The sequence below is a fragment of the Alosa sapidissima genome, chromosome 7 (assembly GCF_018492685.1).
Source record: "Alosa sapidissima isolate fAloSap1 chromosome 7, fAloSap1.pri, whole genome shotgun sequence".
NCBI classification, from domain to species: Eukaryota; Metazoa; Chordata; class Actinopteri; order Clupeiformes; family Clupeidae; genus Alosa; species Alosa sapidissima.
In genome coordinates, this window is record NC_055963.1 from 34,259,898 (window position 1) to 34,282,587 (window position 22,690).

At 44.7% G+C, this 22,690-nt stretch overlaps 2 protein-coding genes across 5 annotated transcripts in view; both read right to left on the reverse strand.

Annotated features, from left to right (window-relative positions):
- uckl1b (uridine-cytidine kinase 1-like 1b) overlaps positions 1-3,390 on the reverse strand; it is a 30,288-nt gene extending 26,898 nt beyond the window's left edge. The window contains exon 1 of the mRNA XM_042099624.1: positions 3,288-3,390. Within this exon, the coding sequence (XP_041955558.1) occupies positions 3,288-3,358 (71 nt within the window). The 5' untranslated portion in view covers positions 3,359-3,390. The remainder of the gene's footprint in view (positions 1-3,287) is intronic.
- Positions 3,391-7,360: 3,970 nt separating this feature from the next.
- The window catches only part of znf512b (zinc finger protein 512B), a 51,471-nt gene continuing 36,141 nt past the window's right edge, over positions 7,361-22,690 (reverse strand). For 3 of the 4 annotated variants that reach the window (XM_042099620.1, XM_042099623.1, XM_042099621.1), the window contains 8 exons: positions 20,114-20,206; positions 15,898-16,023; positions 12,973-13,179; positions 11,106-11,549; positions 9,111-9,212; positions 8,898-8,960; positions 8,683-8,781; positions 7,361-8,011 (listed from right to left, as the gene is read on the reverse strand). In XM_042099620.1, the coding sequence (XP_041955554.1) occupies positions 7,607-8,011; positions 8,683-8,781; positions 8,898-8,960; positions 9,111-9,212; positions 11,106-11,549; positions 12,973-13,179; positions 15,898-16,023; positions 20,114-20,206 (1,539 nt within the window). In that variant the 3' untranslated portion in view covers positions 7,361-7,606. The remainder of the gene's footprint in view (positions 8,012-8,682; positions 8,782-8,897; positions 8,961-9,110; positions 9,213-11,105; positions 11,550-12,972; positions 13,180-15,897; positions 16,024-20,113; positions 20,207-22,690) is intronic. The other variant, XM_042099622.1, reaches the window with a different exon arrangement.

The following is a 22,690-nucleotide window of genomic DNA, read 5'->3' on the forward strand; positions in this document are numbered from 1 at the left end:
GATCTCGTGAGGGAAATTTGGTCTCTGCATTTATCCCAATCCGTGAATTAGTGAAACACACACAGCACACAGTGTACACACAGTGAGGTGAAGCACACACTAATCCCGGCGCAGTGAGCTGCCTGCAACAACAGCGGCGCTCGGGGAGCAGTGAGGGGTTAGGTGCCTTGCTCAAGGGCACTTCAGCCGTGCCTTAGGGTTCGAACCGGCAACCCTCCAGTTACAAGTCTGAAGTGCTAACCAGTAGGCCACGGCTGCCCCACTATGATGTGTACAGTATGTGTCCTTCAAAGCTAATAATACACAAGGCACCTTTCTGAGCAATAATGCTCTGAGATGTTCCTGAGTATTGTTGTTCTGGCACGTTCCTTTTAATACTGGACAACTTATTTTTCTTGAGAACTTTAATAATCAGTTGACAAATTAACATGATCATCCAATCGGAACACATGGAACCAGTAGGTTGCCCTGCAACATTCATAACAAAATTAATATTTATGCCCCTTGGTGTCAATACAACACAGTGCTTAGATGGCACCCAGTAAGTTAAAGACCAACTAAAGGATGGTCATGATCAGATCCTACCTGATCAAAAGCATTACAATGCAATATCAAGCATTCTGGGCCTGCATTGACAATGTCAGAGACTACATTGTCTGTGTTATGTCAGTGTATCATGAGTTTGAAGCCATTATTTTAAGGTAATAGAACTTCATTCGTTTTTCATTTTGATTTCACCAAGATACTAGTGTGGCACCTGATAATACACTAATGTTTCCTCAGCCACCAGGGTGGCTGGCCAATCAGAGATAAGAGGGGATGGCTTAAGTGGAGCAGCCGTGGCCTACTGGCTAGCGCTTCGGACTTGGAACCAGAGGGCTGCCGGATCGAACCCCGACCAGTAGGCACGGCTGAAGTGCCCTTGAGCAAGGCACCTAACCCCTCACTGCTCCCCGAGCGCCGCTGTAGCAGGCAGCTCACTGCGCCGGGATTAGTGTGTGCTTCACCTCACTGTGTGTTCACTGTGTGCTGAGTGTGTTTCACTAATTCACGGATTGGGATAAATGCAGAGACCAAATTTCTCTCACAGGATCAAAAGAGTATATATACTTATACTAGTTTCAAAATCGAAAGTGGCTGTGGTAAACTGCAAAAATTGTAGTTGGGAGAAAATGTATGTACAGCAAAGGTAAGCCTAAATGCTGCCGCAGTTTATTATCAGCTTGTAAAGGTTAAACAAAGTAGGAAGTAACGTTAGGAATCCCTGATCAATGTAATTGAAATAATTGGTCCAGTCTGACCAGAGCTACACAAAATTTACGCCCGTTATGATGGATGGTTGCAAATGTCTCCTAATCCTGAGGCCAGACTATCTTTACGAAATAGTGAGTCTGGTTAAACCAGGCTAATATAACATGGCTGCTGAAGGTAATGATATGTGGGGCCATATTTGAACAGTGTTGCCAGGATGATTGTAACACGTGGCTGCTGATGGTTTAAGTTATCCACATATATGTGAAAGTATATGATATACTGTATGGGGAAAGTGCCCAAGCAACATTAGCAACACTGCTCAGACAGCAACATTATTAAAAACCTAGATCACCTGAAGAGTTCACTTGCTCTGAAAACTGCAGGCAAATTACCACTGTCTCCATCACAACTGTCAATATCAACATTAAGGCTGGGGAGAGCTGGATCAAATTTAATACAAGCATATCATGGCAACCATTCTATTAGGGCAGATTAAACGCAGGTTGCTGGGACAATTAGTTATGCATCTTACAACAGTATCAGTTGCCTTGGTAGCATGGCAACCACTACTTAAGTGCAAAGTGAGGAGAGGTTACTATGACTATGGTAGTTAACATGAATGCATGGCGTTAATGCTTTGCTGGTTTAATGTCAAGAGGACCTTCAATTAGTAGTAGCCATTATTTGTTCATGAATCAAAAAGTATTAAAATATTCAACAATGGCCTCACCAAATGTGTGGCTGTTTCAATTACATCCAAATATGTACAAATGTAAAGCTTGATCATTAGAAGAGTGACTGAACATGGAAGCTATGCAAAGGCAGTTTGAAGAGGGACATGATATGGAGACCTGTCAGGTAGTTCATAATGCGTGTGGACACATTTGCACAGGGTGGAACATATTGTCAGGGTCTACAATGCCCATCTGACTCAAAAGAGACATCCTAACACACACACATGCACTGCATGGCAAACGGCCAGAGAATAGCGGATTGCAGATCGTATCTTCACTGTAGAATAGACAAACTACCCATGGATGCCATCAGCGTCAGGTTTCACCTTTAGAACCCAGGGTTGGCTTTCCATTCACCCCAAATGGTAAGGGTTCAGCACAAGGCACAAGGCCTCAAACGATTGCGTAATCGCCGTGTTCAGAGAAGAATGTCACCAATGCTGCAGAATATGTCACTTAGGGTGACATTTCATTTTTAAACTTACATCACTACTCAAACAGAAAACCGTGTGTGTGTGTGTGTGTGTGTGTGTATGTTTTTTTTTTTTTATGTAGGCCTAAACGATTCAGAGAACCTCAGTTGGACATGCTTTCGCACAAGCGTACGTGTTGAGCCCTAGGCTAGCCAGTATCGCTACACCCCCTTGTGGCTTTTGACGAGATGAAATGCCGAGGCGTGGTTGACAAGACCTCGATGCACTTTCGTCTTAAATATGCCCTGACATCTCTACAATATGGCATCCAACACATAGGCTAACTATCGAAAATTAGGCCATCATATGCCAAATTGAAATTGATGTTCAAAACGTTAGGCTACTAGGCCTACACGATAAAATAGCAGGTCATCACTTAATATTACAAGACCACAAAAAGGGAGAATACGGCATATCTGTAACCATGAAAGGTTTTTCCTAGTCAGAATATATACTGAACTCCTTCGATGCATAGATCGAACTCATCACGTCCATTTTCTCTGTGCAGTGATTACCGTTATTAGCCTATGTTGCACTCTAAATTGGCCGTTTTATGAGGGCAAGGAAAGAAATATAAGGCAAATCCCAAAAAAGAAGTTAAAACGGCAGCATGACTGTTCAATGCTTCAAAAGAAAGTTGAAAAGGGGAAGAGAACGTTTGTCGCGCTATACTCGAACCATGAGGGCATAACCACGCGATAGCCTGTCAGATATGGTAGTGTCACGCAGATGCTCATCGCATTCCTAACTTGTGATTTTACCTCAGATTCATTAAACTCTGATTTGTAACCATAAAAAGGGTAGATTTATAAGTTTATATTATTACCTAGTTGACCGCGAGGTTTTCTCCTCGCACGCCATGGTTGTGGTCCTTCCCTCTTCGCACGCGGCAGACATTGTTGTTTTCCTATTTGACAATCAGCTGTTCGGAGGAGGGCACAGCTAAATGCATACTGGGAGATGTAGTTCCCTAAGGCAACCATGCAATGCTTGAAAGGATACTCTGAACTTCAAATACCAATAGGGCACTTACAGATTTTTTTTGATCTACAATACATGCACAACTTTTACTCATATAAGGGTATTCGGTGGACTCTGAACTCTCCCCCCAGTCAAAAAGTAGGACTTCACATTCGTCGGACTATAAAAGTATTGTTTTTTAAATGTTATGAAAGAGATAAGACTACATTTTAAGTCAACAACATTTTATTAGTTGAAGGGTAGTAATGCACAGTTAATACAACAATTTTCAGAGAAAAAAACAAACAAACAAATAAACAAAAACAACTCCAACAGTTCAGATTCAGAAGAGATGCCTCCCTGTTAAACTGCATTAGATACTGTAGGGGGAAAAAAACTTAAATAGAGAAATAGAGAAAAGGTTTATTTCATTACAGTAAGTTGGCTACTACTCTCAATAAGAGAGGTGGCAAGGGGTCAAATAGGTTTTCAATAGCTTCTTCATAATTTCAGCCTCTGGATATAATTTAACTGCCCTACGTAGGGTAATATACCTTCATTTTTAAAAAAGCAAACCTTAACACACCATTACTTAAAACTCTTTTAAAACCATTTGTAAAGATTCTTGTGTTTGTATTGTTAGTGAGGCAAATCTCTAGGAATATAAGAAAAAACATCAAGTGGAAGTAAAGGGTACAAAAGCCACGGCAAACCACCTAGGGCTCCTAAGCGCTCTACAAACACTCCACATTCAAGCCTATTTCATGGGATAGTACTTGTAAGTGCACTAACACAGAAAGACACACCTCCATACATGCACACACCATGTGAAGTTGGGGTATAAGGACAAACTTGCGTATTGAAATGCCTTTCAGTCCCCAATAAGTGTCTTTCAATTTAACATAATAACTTGTGTTACAAGTTTAAGAAGCAAACAAGCATATAAGAATGGTACTAATAGCTCAAAATTGTTGAGACTATTTTCAATATGGAAATGGCGTCCTTATCGGCAAAAAACAATCTATTCAGATATGATATGCCATATTGCTGTAATTTGCAAATAAATCATTTCCATTTAGTCAATCACACCTCTGCATATGTGTAAGACACATCTAGGAAGACAGATTGTTGAAAGCCAAGACAACACAATCTTGATATAAACAACAACAGTATCAATCAGCGATCACTCAAACAATAAGAAATGTCAAAATAAAACAAAACCAAAACCAAGAAAACTCAGGTGAAATCATTGGAAACCATGAAAAGTACATTCGACTGGGTGTAACAAAGGTGTCTCCTATTTATTTAGCATCTGAAGACTGACAGTTCTTTACCATCACAGTCGGTCAAGCTAATCATTGGCCATACTAACACCACACTGATAACACACATAGGCAGAGACTTAACGCCACACACACACGCACACACACCCACACATAAAAAAGGGTTTCCCGTAACAACTCAACTCACACTGGAAAAAAAAAACAGGGAAAACTTCATAAATATTGTGTCAAAACATAATAAATTACTGACTGCTCAGGTTAATAAGAGAGGAATTGACCTGTTGCATTCCCATTTTTAGAGCAGTCTTATAAAAACATATGAGTGATGTCAATAATTTTGTGTGGACAGAAGATAAGTGATCCTCATGAATCTTCGTTGTTTACTCTATAAAGCAGAGAGATTTGGGACTGTGTCCTGATAACCCTAGACAACGGTCCATAAGGTATAACGGCTCCAAAAGCACCTTTTACCAAAACCATAACAATTCATGTTCTCACTTCATTCGAAATACACTCCAAGTACTATTAGATTGCTATGAAGTTCCTATTTACAAGAGCTCATAAAATAAATCTTCCTCTGGTAATTTGAGCAAACTGATTATTATTCTCAATAGATATAAATATACACTAAATAATTCACTGAATTTATGATTAAAGGATTTTTTAAATTTTAAAAATGGTAAGTTGTTTATGGTTTCAAGTACTTCAATTAGAGTATTTATTTCTCTTAGCATAAATAACTGATTCTCTTTTTTTTCTTCGATTTTGATTCTTTCTGAAACTATGCCTTTCCTTTCATACTATGCTTTGAAAATTTCAACAGTTTATAAGAAAATGAGGAAGTTGCGATGAACAGTCACCCAGCTTTGAAATCTCCAGTCCTTTTAAGAGGACGTGTATGGCTTAATGCTTCAAGTGAGCCCGACTGTCACCCATTGCAGGTTTGAGTGAGTTAACACACATGATTCTTATCTTCAAATGGGGGATGAACTGTTGCTGTTATTGTGGTGGGTCTTTCTCTGTGCTATATTCCCATGATGTTGTCTTTTTGGGAGAGGGATTGGGAAGGGGAGGTGGGGTTAACTGCCCAGCCCAGGATTAAGGTTGGGGTGGTGAAAGATTAACAGTGCCTCAAAAGTGCAAGATAAAATAGGGAGGGAGGGTTAAAGTGCAAGAGGAACATTTCTTCTTTGTTTTATGTTTTTTTTTTTCCTCGGGCCCAAATGTGTCCAAATCCCCCTCGGTTTGGGACGGCTAGGCCCTGTCACCTGTTATCAAATTTCCAACAAAGCAACTGTTCGTGCTGTCCATCATCCAATGACCAAGCAAGAAAAGAGACAGAGCCATCCTCCTAACAGAAATAGTGGTCAGGCTCTGACATTTCCAGGTCCGTACTAAGGTGACCTCTGTGTTTGTGCTACGATGTCTCACTGAGCAGCTCTGTCCTAATGTAAGTCCATCTCTCTCTATATTGCATACAGTCACAAATAGTATCATGTGCAGTCTGTGTGCATTGCTTATCGTTCTTGTACAACTGCAGGAAGAGGAATATTCTTTTTCCAACTACTCTTATAGTTCAGTATATCTTCATTCTTACAGTCATGATAATAATCTAAGATTTTTAGCTTCTTGGGGAGTTTCCCCCCCAAATGTAGCCTCAGGGGACAAAATGGTTCCGTACGTTCCTTCCAGCTTAGGTTAGCTATAATGACATCATTGTGGTCTGTGGCCAATCCAATGCCTTGAAAGTCTACTCAGTGTGCTCCAATACAGCTTTCAAAAAACAAACAAAACAAAAGAAAAACGAATAGGACAAAACTAGCTTATACCTCAATAGCTTTTAACAGAGTTTTCTCAAGCCACACGGCAAAGGAACAAACATCAGTTATGTGTGTATATTCTAAACGGGGGAAATGTTAACAATGGGTTTGAGAACCCAGTCCAACTGCCAAAAAACTAGAACCACTATGACTACAGCCAGAGAAGGAAGCAGAGAGGGAGTCCTTTTTAGCGGTGTACAGTATATGGCTAGAAAGTTCCACTTCTCTTACAGTTCAGACGGAGAAGAGACCAAAACAAAAACCACGAGAGCAACACACTATTGCACTGCAGCAGTCTGGGACCATCCTATCTGAGACACACAGCTGCCGAAACTGGACCAAAACTCACATCGAAGAGAAAGCAAACGAGATATGACAGTTGAAAAACAAAAGAACACAAACAAACAAAAACAAAAACAAAAACGACCCCTTTGACCTACCTCAGTTTAAAAACTGTGGACAAATTCATTGCTTTGATTATATATAGATATAGATATTGTATATATACACAGTACAATATATCCGTGATAAAACACTAGCAGTAAATTAGCTCGCCATGCTAATTGAATAACTTTGTATATCCTTTTTGAAAATCTCTTGAACACAACATGAAACTACAGACATGTGGACGTCGCTACACAAAAATTTGAATTATGCTTGTTCTAGAAAACGCTATTTATATATATTTATATATATATATATATATATAAACTGGGATCTCAATTTTGATTACAATTACCCCTGTTTTACAGTAACATCTTCATCATTAACATGAGGTCAAAAAATGGAATGAGAAAAAAAAGATTATTATATATCAGTATATACCAGCAAACACATATACTGTATATAAGTACGCATATATAAGGTAAAAAACAAAACAAAAAATCTAACCAAAAAACTGTGAAATCAAATAACCATTTTTTTTTTTTTTAAAGAATTCCATTCCATGGTAGGGTATTCTTGGAGCGCTATCTTAGCCATCAGCCTCTGAGGATGAGAAGGCTGTGTTGTGCCGCGATGTCTGACGTTTGTCTTTTTTCGCAAGCCTCCTGACCAGTTATCCTGACGTGATGTTATCTATGTTATTCAACAGATGGCACCTTCTTGGGCTTACCCCTCTTCTTCATCAGGGGCTGTGTGTCTCTGTTCTGCCCCAAGCTACCCCGATCAACAGGGGTAGGTGTGGGGGCAGGTTTGGGCACGTGCGTAGGAGTGGTGGTGGTGGTGTTGGTTGGGGACAGAGCAGGGGCTGTAGTTTGAGCCAAGCCTGAGGTTTGGTTCTGAGTTTGGGTCTGGACGGGAACGGACATGGGTGGGTTAGAGCTCGGAGTCTTTGACAGAGTGGCCTCTGGGGGGCGCTCTTTGGGCTTGCGACCCCTCTTCTTGCCGGTCGCCCCGTTCTTCACCTCGTTCTTGATGCCGTTGCTTTGAGGAAGTGGCGGTTTCTTGTTGTTAGGCGGTATGTTGGTAGTGGCACGGAACCAGTTCTGTAACCGCAACATTTATCAGGTGACAGATGTGACACATTTACACCAAAGAGACAAAATACACACATTCTATTGCATTAGTACATGTCACAGTGGCATTTCACACCTGACAACTCAAAAACTGGTCAGCATGGGTCACTTCGAGGTAATCTCCTACATTTATGTGTACATCAACAAAATGCATTCTGTGGTGGTGGATTTATTTACTCTTACATGCTGAACCAACCTTTAACAACTGAACATGCTGAACAAACAATTATTTGGATGGCACTGTGTTAATTTTCATAATTGTATAATTGTATCTAAGTATAAGTATAAGTACAGTATATGTATATACACTCTTTTGATCCCGTGAGGGAAATTTGGTCTCTGCATTTATCCCAATCCGTGAATTAGTGAAACACACTCAGCACACAGTGAACACACAGTGAGGTGAAGCACATACTTGTGGGCAGCCGTGGCCTACAGGCCTACAGGGGTTAGGTGCCTTGCTCAAGGGCACTTCAGCCGTGCCTACTGGTCGGGGTTCGAACCAGCAACCCTCCGGTTACAAGTCCGGGGCGCTAACCACGGCTGCCCCAATCTATTGTATGGGCACTCCTACTCATTTAACCATGTTTTTTGCTAAAGTTGTTCAGTCCTGCCAAAACACCTGTGCACCTGAGATCTACCTGGGAGTGTGTCTTGCTGATGTGATACTTCACGCCACTCTCCGAGCTGAACTCCTTCTGGCACAGCAGGCACATGTACTTCCCCACGGCTCCCCCTGCCTGCATGGCATGGGAATAAAATCAGTGTCAACCAGTGAGCAATCACCATAATCAAAACAAAATGAAAGAAAGAGAGACTGAAAACAAAACACAGTGGTTCCTCTCTGTTCTCTTACCTGGGTGCAGTTTGCCAAATGGGCTTTGAGTCCAGACACACTCGAGTAAACAGCTTCGCAGCTCTGCAGGGAGATTGCCAGAAATAGACCAAAACAGAAGAGCGTATTAGGGTCGCCAATAAGCCAGAGTGAATTTGCCAGGACACTGAAGAGAAAACAGAACAAAACAGAACAGAACAGAGGGATGTTCAAAGTGGGGTCATGGGGTCTTACTCCATTAGGACAGCAGATGAACCCCTTCTCCTTGACCTGATTCTTCCACGTCTCCAGCATCTCCGGATCGAATGTGGGAAGGCCCGGACGGGTGTAGTTGAGCTGCGGAGAGGGAAAACGGGTCGGGGGTTTGGGAACGTGAAATCTGAACAGGTCTTTCTACAGTACACATGGAACATCTGATGTGAAGCCTTTTAATGGGCTGGGAGATGATACCTCTAAATGGTTTTCTATGCATGAAATCTCTCATATGTTGACTGTTTGTAAAGGAAGAAGACTACAGCATTTCAACCTGTCTGTACCTGCTAACAATATCCTGTGACTTCCTAGTGTGAGTGTGTAGCTGGGACTGAATCCAGCAATGTCACTCAAGTCCTGGATTTTATTGCCAAGTAATATGTGTACTGGTATTAAGGCACAAATGTGCTATTTCATAACAAGACTATGCAGGCCTAGTTTAATTTGCCTGTGAATTTCTGGGGAGTGTCAGTGTCAGAGACTAGGGTATTTGACCTATGCATTTTCTGTAGATTATCTCCCATTGCTTTCAAAATCAACAAAATGAGAAACAAGTAAACACGTATACAACACATGTATGTAAGATAGATTATAAATTTCACTGTTGTTGCATTTGAAAAACATGTAGAATGAGTCTGAGTCTGTATGTTATTTAGCTAATGGTGTCAGTTGACCCGTATAACTGGAGTGCCATGTTGGTAAAACAGACTGAAGAGTTGTGGGGCAGACTGCGAGGAGAGGGAATCAATAGCTGCTCTCAGACTATCATCAAACAGAGAGGCAACACAAAAGCTCAGGCTTATTTCAAGAGTAGCTGCTGTGCTGCTTGTCTCCCCTAGCAGTGATGAGCAATCTTTATAGCCTCCTGCAGTCTAGCTGTTCGAATATAAGCAAGACTAACACAGGCAAGCGCAGCACTCAAAGCATGGTAAAAATACCTGTTAGGCGACAGGAGTGAATCAGTGGAAATGGGGCATGGAAATAGGACTTTAATGAGAGAGTGGCTGGTTTGTTGTGAGAATCAGTTTTCAACAGCGTGTGTTTGTTTGTGTGCATATCTTTATATCTGAGTGCATGTGTCTGTACGTTTGTGTATGTGTGTGTGTGTGTTTGTCTTTCAACCTGCATTTCTGTGAATCTCAGTCAGCTTTTGAGCTTGTATGTTTGTATGTCAGTGACATAATTCTGTTGAAATGACCTTACAGTATGTGCTCTTGTTTGCTTGTGTACATGTCTATGTATACAGTGCAACTGGAAAGTTTTTAGAATCTTGCAAGTTTTCAACATTTTGTTATGTGTCAGACTCATCTTAAAATGGATTTAAAAGTATTCAGACCCTTTGTTGTGACACTTGCAATTGAGCTCTGGTGCATCCTACTTCTGTCAATGGTCCTTGTGTCTAGACACAATCCTACCTCATACTGTAGGTCTACGGACAATTCTCTCAACCTGGTTGCTTGGTTTTCACTCTGACATACACCATCAACTGTGAGACCTTATATAGACAGATGTATGCCTCTCCTAATAATGTCCAATGATTTCATTTATTCACCGGTGGACTCCAATCAAGTTTTAGAAGCATCTCAAGGACCATTGATAGAAATAAAATGCACTAGAGCTTAATTGCAAGCGTCATAACAAAGGGTCTGAATAAATGGGATATTTCAGTCTTTATTTTTTATAAATTTGCAAAACACTCAAAACACCTGCTTTTTTTGTGGAGTAATGGGTGTAGACTGATGAGAAAAAATGAATTGAATCCATTTAAAGATGAGTCTGAAACATAACAATATGTGTAAAACTTGAAAGGGTCTGCACCGAAAGGGTCTGCACTGTACAGTATGTATATACTGTACATATATACATGTATATATATATATCTATATACACGAGTGCCTTGAGCAATGTGTGAGAAATCATACATTGTTGACCAGTCATGTCACATGTCTAATGGTCTTGTCATGTGGGCACTCTCACCCTCTTGCTATCTGGCACCAGGTCGTCTTTGATGCGCCTCTTGGTGCCCCAGTCTTTGGCCAGCTCGTCCTCGGCGATCTCCTGCAGGTGGAAGACGGCCACCTGTGCCGATCGCCGCCGCACCCTCCCACTGGGCGTCCGCTCGAAGTCCTCCACCGAGTCCGCCATAGACGCTGCCGCTGCCGTGGCCATCATGGCTCCCACTGACCCCACCATTGATGCTGCTGCAGCGGCCGCTGGGGCTCCCGTCGTCGTCGTTGTCATCGCGGTTGCCGTTGACAACGGTGGCGCCGGGTCCTCCTGCTCCCCACCCCGCTCCTCCGGCCGCTCCTTCACCCGGGCCGACTGCTGCTGCTGCTGCTGCCTCCTGTGCGCCTCCTCCTTCGTCTTCTCAGTGGGGAGCTGCTCCTTCCTCCCGGCCGGCCTGGGCTCCTCTGTGGCCACCTAGCCATGCATTTGCATTTCTATTTATTCATTCCGCAGACGCTTTCATCCAAAGCAATTGTCAATCATATCACAGGGCAGTTGTCAATCATATCACAGGGCAGTTGTCAATCATATCACAGGGCAGTTGCCCCAGAGCAACTCAGGGTTGAGGGCCTTACTCAAGGATACAGCAGTGGAAGCCGGGACCCACATCTTTCCAGCCTACGGGGGGCGCTGGTTATACTGTTCAGTACGCGTTCATTAAAGATTAACAGCAGACGTCTAACATGTCAGGTGTTAAATGGAGAGCTTATCTTCAGCTCTGAAATATTCATCAAATTACTGAAAATGCAGTGTGATCTACTTCTTCTACTTTGTTACAGTTACAGTTTATTTATTATTTACAGTAGCAGGCACACCTAAGGGTTTTTGTTTTGTTTTGTTATGTGTCTGGTCTTTACGGGTGCAACCCATGTAAACGGGGGTTAAACCCATGTCCACTCTGGGACTGTAGAGAGAAAGTCTGTACAGCTAGTCTTTGTAGCCTGTTCACACCCTCCTGACAGGCGCAGATGGAATTCAACTCCATTTTCAAGGCTACTGTGAGCTCTCCGGTTTTAGTGTCAGTCTGTGCATGACTGGCTGTTGTATTTTCTAAACTAAATTCTACACCATTTCTGTGTGAAAGCATTTTTTCAGGTGAAACTGTTGTTTCCTCTGTTCTATAATTTCTGATATCACTGTTTTACTTTTAACAGAAGATACGATTAATTTGTATGTGAAAGCATGGTTATACATGACAATGTTGTACTATATCATTCTGAGCTCTATCGCTTCATCAAATAGGCCCCATTTGTTTTTAAAATGTGTCTTGGGTAACCTGATCACATGTGGACAGTGCTACAGTAAATACGAGTGTAAAGAACCCCCAGTAGTAGTGGAACTGCTCATGTGTCCTGATGTATCGCTGACAGTGGGAGTTCTAATGGCCGTGACGTAGACAGTGATGACATCTAAACACCAGAGTATTACTCTGCACCATGGATACAGGTACACACACATCCACAGACACACACACACACAGACACACAGACACACACACACACACAAACCCCGCCATGTCTTCATACTCACAAACATGTACACACACATCCACAGCTAAATTGATACCACTGTCATTTTTCTCCCCTCGCACACAAGGCTGAACAATACAGATTGACATGTTTTACCGGTAATTGTATTAAGCCCAATATAGATGCTGAAGAATAGACTCAGTATCTCAGTAGCACAATACTGGCCAGGCATTTTGTTTTCATCTTCACCCAGATTCCTCCACCCAGCCACCCCGCCTAAGATGTGTCTCAGTGTCCACTAGTGATCAAAATGCATTTTAAAAACAAGTGTAAAAATGCCCATAGTCTCCTCTCACCCACTTGCTGACCTTTAACATGGTTCCTGCCCTTACCCCTCTGGGCTGTGTGACCGGGTGCTCGGAGCGGAGGTGGTAGTCCCGGCCGGCCTTGGAGCGGTAGGTCTTCCCGCAGTGCTGGCACTGGAAGGCGGGCTTGTCAGCCTCGGACACGTCCCTCCCGCAGCGCTTCTGGTGGTACTGATAGCCCATAAGGCTGGTGAAGTGGGCCGAACAGCCCTAAGGAGAGGAGAGGAGAGGAGGAGAGAGAGCAGAGAGAGAAACATGTCTCTTTCAATACACGAGCAAGAAAGACTTCACCTTGAGTGTCCAGTTGAGAGACAACTGGTGGACAATAATGAACACTCAAGCTTTGCTCTGCCATCCAGTGAGGATGACAGATCGTTGAATTAGCTGGACAACGTCTGATCATGTCCTGACAATTTCAGTGGCGTCTACCCAGGCTAGGGAAGTGGACCAAGCGTGGTACTGACAAGAGCGGAGAGAGGCGCTCTGTGCACACACCCAGCCAAAAAGAGCAGTCTGCTATTCAAACTCAATTTTTGTCTTGACTAATTTAGTCTCACTGTCCTGTAGCTATCTGTTCTCTGTGTGTGTGTCTCTATTGTCTATAATCAATCCTGGCTCTCTAAATGGGAAACAAACAAAGTGGTTTAGAAGGAGCCATATACTGTTCCTGCCAATCACCATGTTGCGTCAGGAACACAGAAGGGAGTGGTCTAATTTGATTGGCTGATAAGCTCAAATATCAGCATCCCCGCACCCGAATCGGACTGTACTAGACTGCGCTAGCATAGAGAACAACGATCAATTGGATGAATGATCAGTGCACTAGTTTCCCGTGGCTTAGCTGGTAGAGAATGGTGCTAACAGCACCCCAATCATGGGTTAGCACACGCAGGCTACTGATTAACAGGTGTAACGGTACAGTGATCCACTTTGGATAAAAGCGTTGGATAAAAATAAATAAAGTCATATTTTAAAAATGGAAATGAATTAGCTGAAAAATGGCTGACAAGCATTGCTGACTTCATTGCTGAATGGCATCAGTGGCATTCATTTCATTACACAGCAGCAAGAAATAGCTTACACACTACGACTGGCACAGGCACAGGAAGTGTGAGGATAGGTTGATGTGCATGACCTGCTTGCTTGTATACACTCTCATGAGCGTGTACTTAAAAGTTCCACAACCAAGCTATTGCTTTTCTTTCTTCACTTTTTCTCTCAAAACTACACTTGTTCTCAGCTGATTGTAAACATAGCTGACAGTTCTAAGACACTGTGCCAGAATTAAGATTTTAAGGGAGGGAAAGTGAGAGAGAGTAAGGGAGAGAGGCAGAGAGAGGGAGGGAGAGAGAAGCAGCTGGTCTCAGGGAGGGAGAGTGAGAGAGAGTAAGGGAGAGAGAGAGTAAGGGAGAGAGGCAGAGAGAGGGAGGGAGAGAGAAGCAGCTGGTCTCAGGGAGGGAGAGTGAGAGAGAGTAAGGGAGAGAGAGAGTAAGGGAGAGAGGCAGAGAGAGGGAGGGAGAGAGAAGCAGCTGGTCTCAGGGCTGCGGCTCCTGGTAGAGGTGGGTAGTGTGTGTAGCGTGGAGGAGGTGGAGGAGGAGGAAGATGAGGAGGTGGAGGAGGAGGAAGAGGAGGATGTTTTGGCCGTGGCTGGGCGACATGAAAACAGTCCCTGGTCTGACCCTCTGCCTCCTCCTCCGCTCCTCTCTCACACTCGCCCGTGAGTAATTGGAAACAGAGTGATGATGTGTACATGGGCACCATGACAAGAGGGAGACGCCGAGAGAGACAGAGAGAGAGAGAGAGAGAGAGAGAGAGAGAGGGATGGGGGCAAAAGGCATAGAGGGAGAGACAGAAATGCATACAGCGAGAGAGGGAGGGAGAGAGAAGAAGAGAAGAGAGAGAGATGGGGGTGAAAGGCATAGAGGGAGGGAGAGATAAAGGGAGAGGGGACCGGGAGAAGAGGGAGGAGGGGTGGCATAGAGGAAGAGAGAGAGACCGAGAGATAGAGGGAGCAGGGAGAAAGGCATAGAGGGAGAGAGAGGGAGAGGACTAAAGGAAAAGAGAGCTGAAAAGACAGAATGTGAGAACGTGAGACAGAGGAAGAGAGCAAGGCAGAGTTGAATGGGTGGCTGGCATTAAGGCAAAGACATAAGCTACGCTGAGGGAAACTCAGGAGGAGAGATGGAAATAAAGAGAGAGATAAAGTGAGAGAAGGAGAAGAAATAGCACAGAGAGAGAATAATGTTCACTGACACTCAGAGGAAATGGGCTGGCAATGGGCACACTGCAGGGAAGAGAGAGGGAGGGAGAGAGAGAGAGTATGGGAGAGACAGAGAAAGAGAGCGAGGGAAGGAGGATGGAGAGGAAGAAAGTGGGAGACAGATCGAGAGTGCAGAGTGGATGACAGCAGGGTAAATCAACAGGACAGAGAGATGGAGGGAGATGGAAAGAGAGAGAGAGATAGAGAGAAGACTGAGAGATAGAGAGAGAGTGGGGTGACAGGGGGCATATTACAAGAGTGAGTGGTAGAGAGAGGAGGCAAGGGGGAGACAGAGAGAGAGAGAGAGAGAGTCCTTTTTTCTTTTATTCTTTTTATTATGTATTACTGTGAATGCTTTGACAATACAATGTATCATCGGACATGCCAATTAAGCCTATTTGAAACTGTCTGACAGAACTAACACTGAATGACACTAAGAGGGAGAGAAGAGTGGTCATGGGCATATTACAAGAGTGGGGCTAAGTGGGGAGACTCAAGAGGGAGATAGATAGAGAGAGAGAGAGAGAGAGAGAGAGAGGAGAGAGAGAGAGAGAGAGAGAGGAGAAGAGAGAGGAGAGAGAGAGAGAGAGAGAGAAAGAGGAGAGAGAGAGAGAGAGACTGAGTGACAGTGAGAGGGAACAGGGTGTCGGTAGGCATACAGTACATACCTCGCTGGGGCACTTGATCTTGCCCATCTGCTTGAGGATGCGGCGCAGCCTCTCCCTCTCCTCCTGCCCGCTGCCACCACCACCACCACCACCGCCGCCGCCGCTGCGCCTCTCGTTCCCAGTGGTCTGTGGCACACACAAATGGGGCATCAGCCCTGAGCGTCTCAAACCCCCTCATCCCCTGTCCCCGTCCCCCGAAAAAAACCAAATCCCCCTTCTCCGTCTCTCTCTCTCTCTCTCTCCCTCTCTCTCTCTCACTCAGGGACAGCAGGAGTAAATCTTCCATGCATGCATTGCAAATGTGTTTCCCATCAGCACAGACTCACGCAGCACCGCCAAAAGCCATTAAATACTTTATTGGAGTGGGGGATTTCTGCTACTCAAGGCATGTTCAGGACAACTGTCAAACGCTGCTATTTGTGCAATTGGAACCAGAGCGACAGACAGAGAGAGAGAGAGAGAGAGAGAGAGAGAGAGAGAGAGAGAGAGAGAGAGAGGGAGGGAGAGAGGGAGGTAGGGGGTAGCAGTGTTTAAAGGAATCACATGACACAGGCAGAGGTGATGGTGGCAGTGTTTAGAGGAGTGAGAAGAGGAAGAGGAAACTCAAAAAGGAATAAAGAGAGGATGAAAAGAAAGGAAGAGGAAGAAGAGGAAAATAGAAGAAAGAAAGCTGGCTTGCTGTCCATCTCCGGCTCCTGTCCTGACTGGGGCTTGCAGCCTTGCGTGAAGCCAGAGTAAATTGCTTTGCAGAGGCCTTGTCAACAGTGCTGGAGGGCTAGCCGACATAGGAGAAATATGCCAGCGTCTGATTCTCTCTCTCTCCCTCTCCCCTCTCCCTCTCTCAACACACACACACACACACACACCACACACACACACACACACACACACACACACACACACACACACACAAACAGTGGCTTCTTCTTCTCCTTCATCTTTCAATGCCTCTCTCTACCCAACTCCCTCCCCACAAAAAATAAATAAAACCAAAAAATATTTTTGCCAGTGGAAGGAAACAGACAGAGAGCTGAGAGGTAGAGAGAGCTGAGAGGTAGAGAGAGCTGAGAGGTAGAGAGAGGGTACGGCAGATGGGGGGGGAGACCGAAAAAGTGTGTGTGTGAGAGAGAGAAGCTATCAGATAGAGAGATGGAGAGAGAGACAATTCAGATGGAGAGATAAAAAGAAATGGAGTGAGAGAAGAGGAGTCAACGGGGCTATGCTCTGTGAAGGACGCTCCAGTGAGGCAGGAGATTCCACATGCTTTGCATACTCTTGGGAAGAAGGACAGGGAGAAACACACACACTCACACACACACACACACACACCACACGCACAAGCACACATTTCCAAAACAGGCTCTTAATTTTTACTCGGGCAGTGAATGAGCCACCTAATGTTGCTTTTCAAGTCCTAGCACTCATTTACACAGAGCAGCAGGCCAGCAACAGCAACAGGAACAGGAACAGAATCTACATCCATCAGCCATCTTTCCTCTACACCACGTCTGTGTGTATAAAACACTACTCATGTGTGGATACAGGAGCAGAGACAGACACGAAGCCAGACAATTTGTCTTAAACACAGAGACACACAGACACAGACACACACACACACACACACACACACACCACACACACACACACACACACACACAGACACACACACACACACAGAGACACACAGACACAGACAGACAGACAGACAGACACATATACACACACACACACACACACACACACACACACACACACAGAGACACACGCATACACACACAGAAAGACAGACACAAACACACACAGACGTGCACACAAACTCCTTTTCGATGTGTTTGTTCATTAATCTTTTTACGATGCCTTCAAAAAAATGTGCGCTTGTGCATAATTTAGCAGCGCTGATTGGAGCAGTAGCCGGCTAATGCACTGCTGGGCGGCATGGCGGACATGATGAATCTCCTCTGTTATTCTTGCTGTTTAATCCACAACAAAGGAGAGCAGCAGCAGCGTTAAGGCCCAGGGGGTGGACACCAGACACACGGTGTAGCGTCCACCAAGCCCTGTCCATTAGACTTCCTGCTGTCGTCGAGCACTGATGGGTGTGTGTGTGTGTGTGTGTGTGACTATGGTGACTGCCTTGGCAATGTGACACACACTGTGATGTATGGGAACAGAGTGCAGGCGTGGTCTGAGTTCCATTCTGAGATCTAAGAGTGTAAGATTAAACCACTGACCCACTGACCATGACATGCGCATACACACACTCCCTACCATGTCACTTTTACAAACACCACACACACACATTTTGAGAGTATTCTCTCCTATTGTATTGTATGTTGGTATGGACATTCAAAAATTACACATAAATTGGGGAAGATTGTTAAAACCTGTGGAAAAATCATTGGTAAGCAACAGGTAGACCTGTATCTACTGTATATCTGACCAGATTGGCACAGAAGGCAGACAAAGTTTGCATGGATACAACCCATCCACTTTCAGTGGAGTTCAAGCCGCTCCCTTCGGGTCGTAGATATAGATACCCTAGAACCAACCGAGCAAAAAACAAATTCATTCCCATGGCAATAACTCAATTAAATAAGATGTGGGGAGGGGTATGACAGGAGGAATATATGTGAAGTACTGTGCAGTAGTTTTAGTTTTATTTATTTTTGACATTAGGCCTTTTAGGGAAGTGTAATATACTCCTTTTTACTATTCTATTTATTGATGTGTGTATGTTATGTGTCAGATAAATAGTGCTGTAGATGGTCTGGTTCAATGTTTGTGTTGTGGATTATGTGTCAACATGTCTGTACTGTAAAACAAATTGCCTCTCGGGGACATACACACACACACACATACATGTGCACACACACACACACACACACACACACACACACACACACACACACACACACACACACACAGACACACACACACACACACACACACACACACACACACACAGACACAAACCCCGCCATGTCTTCATACTCACAAACATGTACACACACATCCACAGCTAAATTGATACCACTGTCATTTTTATCCCCTCGCACACAAGACTGAACAATACAGATTGACATGTTTTACCGGTAATTGTATTAAGCCCAATATAGATGCTGAAGAATAGACTCAGTATCTCAGTAGCACAATACTGGCCAGGCATTTTGTTTTCATCTTCACCCAGATTCCTCCACCCAGCCACCCCACCTAAGCGTGATCCATTATGCTCTCGCCTCTTGCTTTGGCTGAGGCCATCTGGTCCACAGCATGCCGCTCTACCTCAGCAGTTGCAGGGCAAACATGTCAAATGAGATAGCCATGGGGGAAACTGGCCACCCCAAAATGGCTAATATTACCAGTCGGTACTGAAAACTTGCGTAAAATGACACTACATGTACGTGCTGCTGGCCATAAAAACAGCGAGCACTATGACTGTAACACTTGAGGATGTCTGTGTGTTTCATTACAAACTCGGAAAAATACCATGAGTTGCATACGAGTACCAAGTTATTGTACAGTATATATTTCTGTCATCATCATTTATCTGTATACCATTAGTTCATCCAACATTGTGTCTCAGTCAATTATGTTTGTTGAGGTAAGCACAAAAACACATGCATATGCACTTGATTTTTTTATCCTATAATTGAGGCATTCACAAACTAGTATGACTGTGTTGTGGGTGACATTCAATTGGCATTCAAGTGATATTCAAGAGAAAATGAATTACTGGTAACAAACTTTGCTCACAGACCTTCTTCACATGCCGAGCTTTACCTGGCTACTTTGAGCGTGATCTACAAATTGTTCCACATTGTTTTTACCTGATACATGAACATGATTCAAATGTGAAGGGAGTGTGAGGCCACGATCAGGCAGGACGCGGTTTTTGCAGTGAGATCCTTTTTTATGTTGTTTCGTATGGCCATTCACCGCAGAGTGCCTCACGTTTTGTGCGCATGCCGTGCCTCGGATTTTTTTACAAAGGTCTGTGAGCAAAGTTTGTTACCGGTGACTCGAATTGAAAAAAAAGTTGAACTCAATGCGGAAAAGCGGCCAACGTGGTTTGTGTTTTTATGAAAACATAGCGCGCCTCGTGTTTTACAAGCGCGTCTGAGCGTGCCCTAAGACTCCTCTCTGCTTGTGGGTGAACTCACAGACCTGCGTTATGTGCCAGGAAACACAGACTTGACTAGTGTTCGGGGGGTTTTACCTTGTTGCTGTGCTCAGCCATGGTGTGGTAATTGAGTCCGGCTTTAGACCTGAACTGCTTCTGGCACTGCTGACACTTCAGGGCATCCTGGAGCTGTGGGGCAAAGGTCAGAGGTCAAATGGTCAGCTGTCAGGGCCATCATACTTGTGTACTTCCTGTGGTTGGGATGGTAACACCATCCCAATAACAGCATCTGCATCCTGAGTCTGGGCTCTATTTCTTACAAGACCTGAACATCAGCAGAGGTGCTCCAATCAGAGTCTGTCCTCCTTCTCGCCCCTCTCCCCCCTCTCTAGTGGGCAGACCAGTCCAGACTGTTAGAGTGGACTCTCAAGCTGAGCTGAGCTGGGAAGTCAGCAACAACACTGCTACAGTATACTGGATGCACATACTGTACTGGATGCAGAGCAGTGTCCTGAGCTGAACTTGTCTGGTCTAAATTCCCAAGAATGGGAGTCCGTGCCGGACATTAAAAAAAATGGCTCTGATGGCTATGTCAATATCTCTATCTCTCTGTCTCTCTGTCTGTCTCACTCTCTGTCTTCTCATCTTCCCTCTTTTTTCTGCCTCTCTCTCTCTCCCTCTCTCTGGGTGATGATACCCTGATAACTGGCAGTGCCTGTGAGAGGCTCCGTCCTGCATGTGACTCACGGTGGGCAATGTGTGGGCTCGACACTGCATTGCAACAGTTGCTAAAACACACACACACACACACACACACACACACACACACACACATACCACACAGCCCCTCAGCACAGCACTCGCATGGCTTTAGTCTGCCAGTAGTCCCGCAAGGCACCGAATGATGCAACCCAAGGCAACACACATCAGCGTTGCGTTGCGTTGCATTGCGTTGTCATGCCTTGCGCCGCACTGCACTGAGCACAGGAGGAGGCCGCAGGGCCCCACAGAGCTGAAAGATGAGATGGACTAACTGGTGCAGAAAAGCCGAGGGGGGAAGAGGGAAAGGGGCTAGCGGCTAGTGGCTAATGTCACTTTATTTTCGCAGGAGGGAGCGTCGTTTCAAAGCGTTTATAAAATCAAACACCAAAATCAATGGCTGTGCCCGGTGGCTAGGATTGCAGACTAGGGCAAACGGGGCGGCAATAAGATTGGCAAATGTTTAAATGGGAAGCAGTGGGGGTAGGCTACCGGTGGTGTTGGTAGTTTGTGTGTGTGTGTGGGTATGTGGTTACACGTGACCCTGGCAATAACATGACTGATCGATTAGACCCCTTAATAGCACTCCTGTCACTTTTATAGAGTCATGAAACCAGGGGGCCAGGATCCATAAAGACCCCCCTCCCCCATCTCCACTCAACCCCCCCACATTGACACTCTCCTCCAATCTCGGCCTCTTTCCAGAACTTCCAGTCTCTCTCTCTCTCTGTCTCTCTGTGTGTCGTGTCTCTCCACTCCCAGAGCTGGCCAATCAATAGACTCCATCTAATGGGTCCCCAGCCCCCCCTCCCGCCCACCCCCCCAAGATCCTCTCTCCTCCAGCCAGGGGTCCTGAGAGAGTGAGGTGGCTAATTGCATGCCTGAATCCCTCTCCACCCAGGAGAGCTCTGCGGTCGGGCCACACGTAAACAGCCGAGTGGCTCAGGAGGCAGAGGGGAGTGTAGAGTTTCAGTGGGAAAGGGAAGAAAAAAAGAAGAGATGAAGACTACAAAATAAGAGTTGAAATCACAGCTGGTGCTACGCCAAGACAAATCCTGAATCAGCTTGAAAGTAACACACGCCTAGTGTGTGTGTATATACAGTATATATATATATGTATATATATATATATATATATATTACCTTGGAGATAAGCGCAACTTGAGCTTGGCATACACTAAAGCTGAGTGGGAGTACATTTATGTACAGTGGATTGAAGTGGAGTGTGTGTGTGTGTGTGTGTGTGTGTGTGTGTGTGTGTGTGTGTGTGTGGGGGGGGGGGGGGGGGGGGGGGTGGTAGGGGTGGAAGCAAAAACAGATGTTATCTCTAGTCAGAGGAGGCTATGTGCAGTGTGAGAAGAACACATGGCGTCCTGAGACTATTTAGGAGCGTAGGCGGCTTCAGTCATTCGTAGTTGAGAAACAAAATCCTCAAACTGAATAAATGAATTACATGTGATGGATAAAGAGGCGACCACAAATGGTTATGACAGCTGCTATGCCGTGGCTGGGAATGCGTTAGCTATGAGACCAGATGCACTGCAGCAGACTGTGTGTGTGTGTGTGTGTGTTTGGGCACGTGCATGTGTGTGTGTGTGTGTGTCTGCCTGTGTGTCTGGAGATGAGCAGGATGGTGTCTGTGTATTACACTCAGGTGCCTGAGGCTTGTCTGAAACTAACCCCCACCACACCACAGCACACCACACACACCACACCACACCACATGTTCAGTGGGAAAAAAACATTTGTTGTTTTGGTTGTTTGTTGTTGTTGTTCATTTTAGCCTCTTCTTATTCCTGTCTTTCCCCAACGCTGTCTGGAGACAATTCCCACGGCTATAGCGAGTCTCTGCCATGGCACAACATCAATACAGGAATGACTTTTGCAGCTATCATCAATGCTTGGTGACCTGAA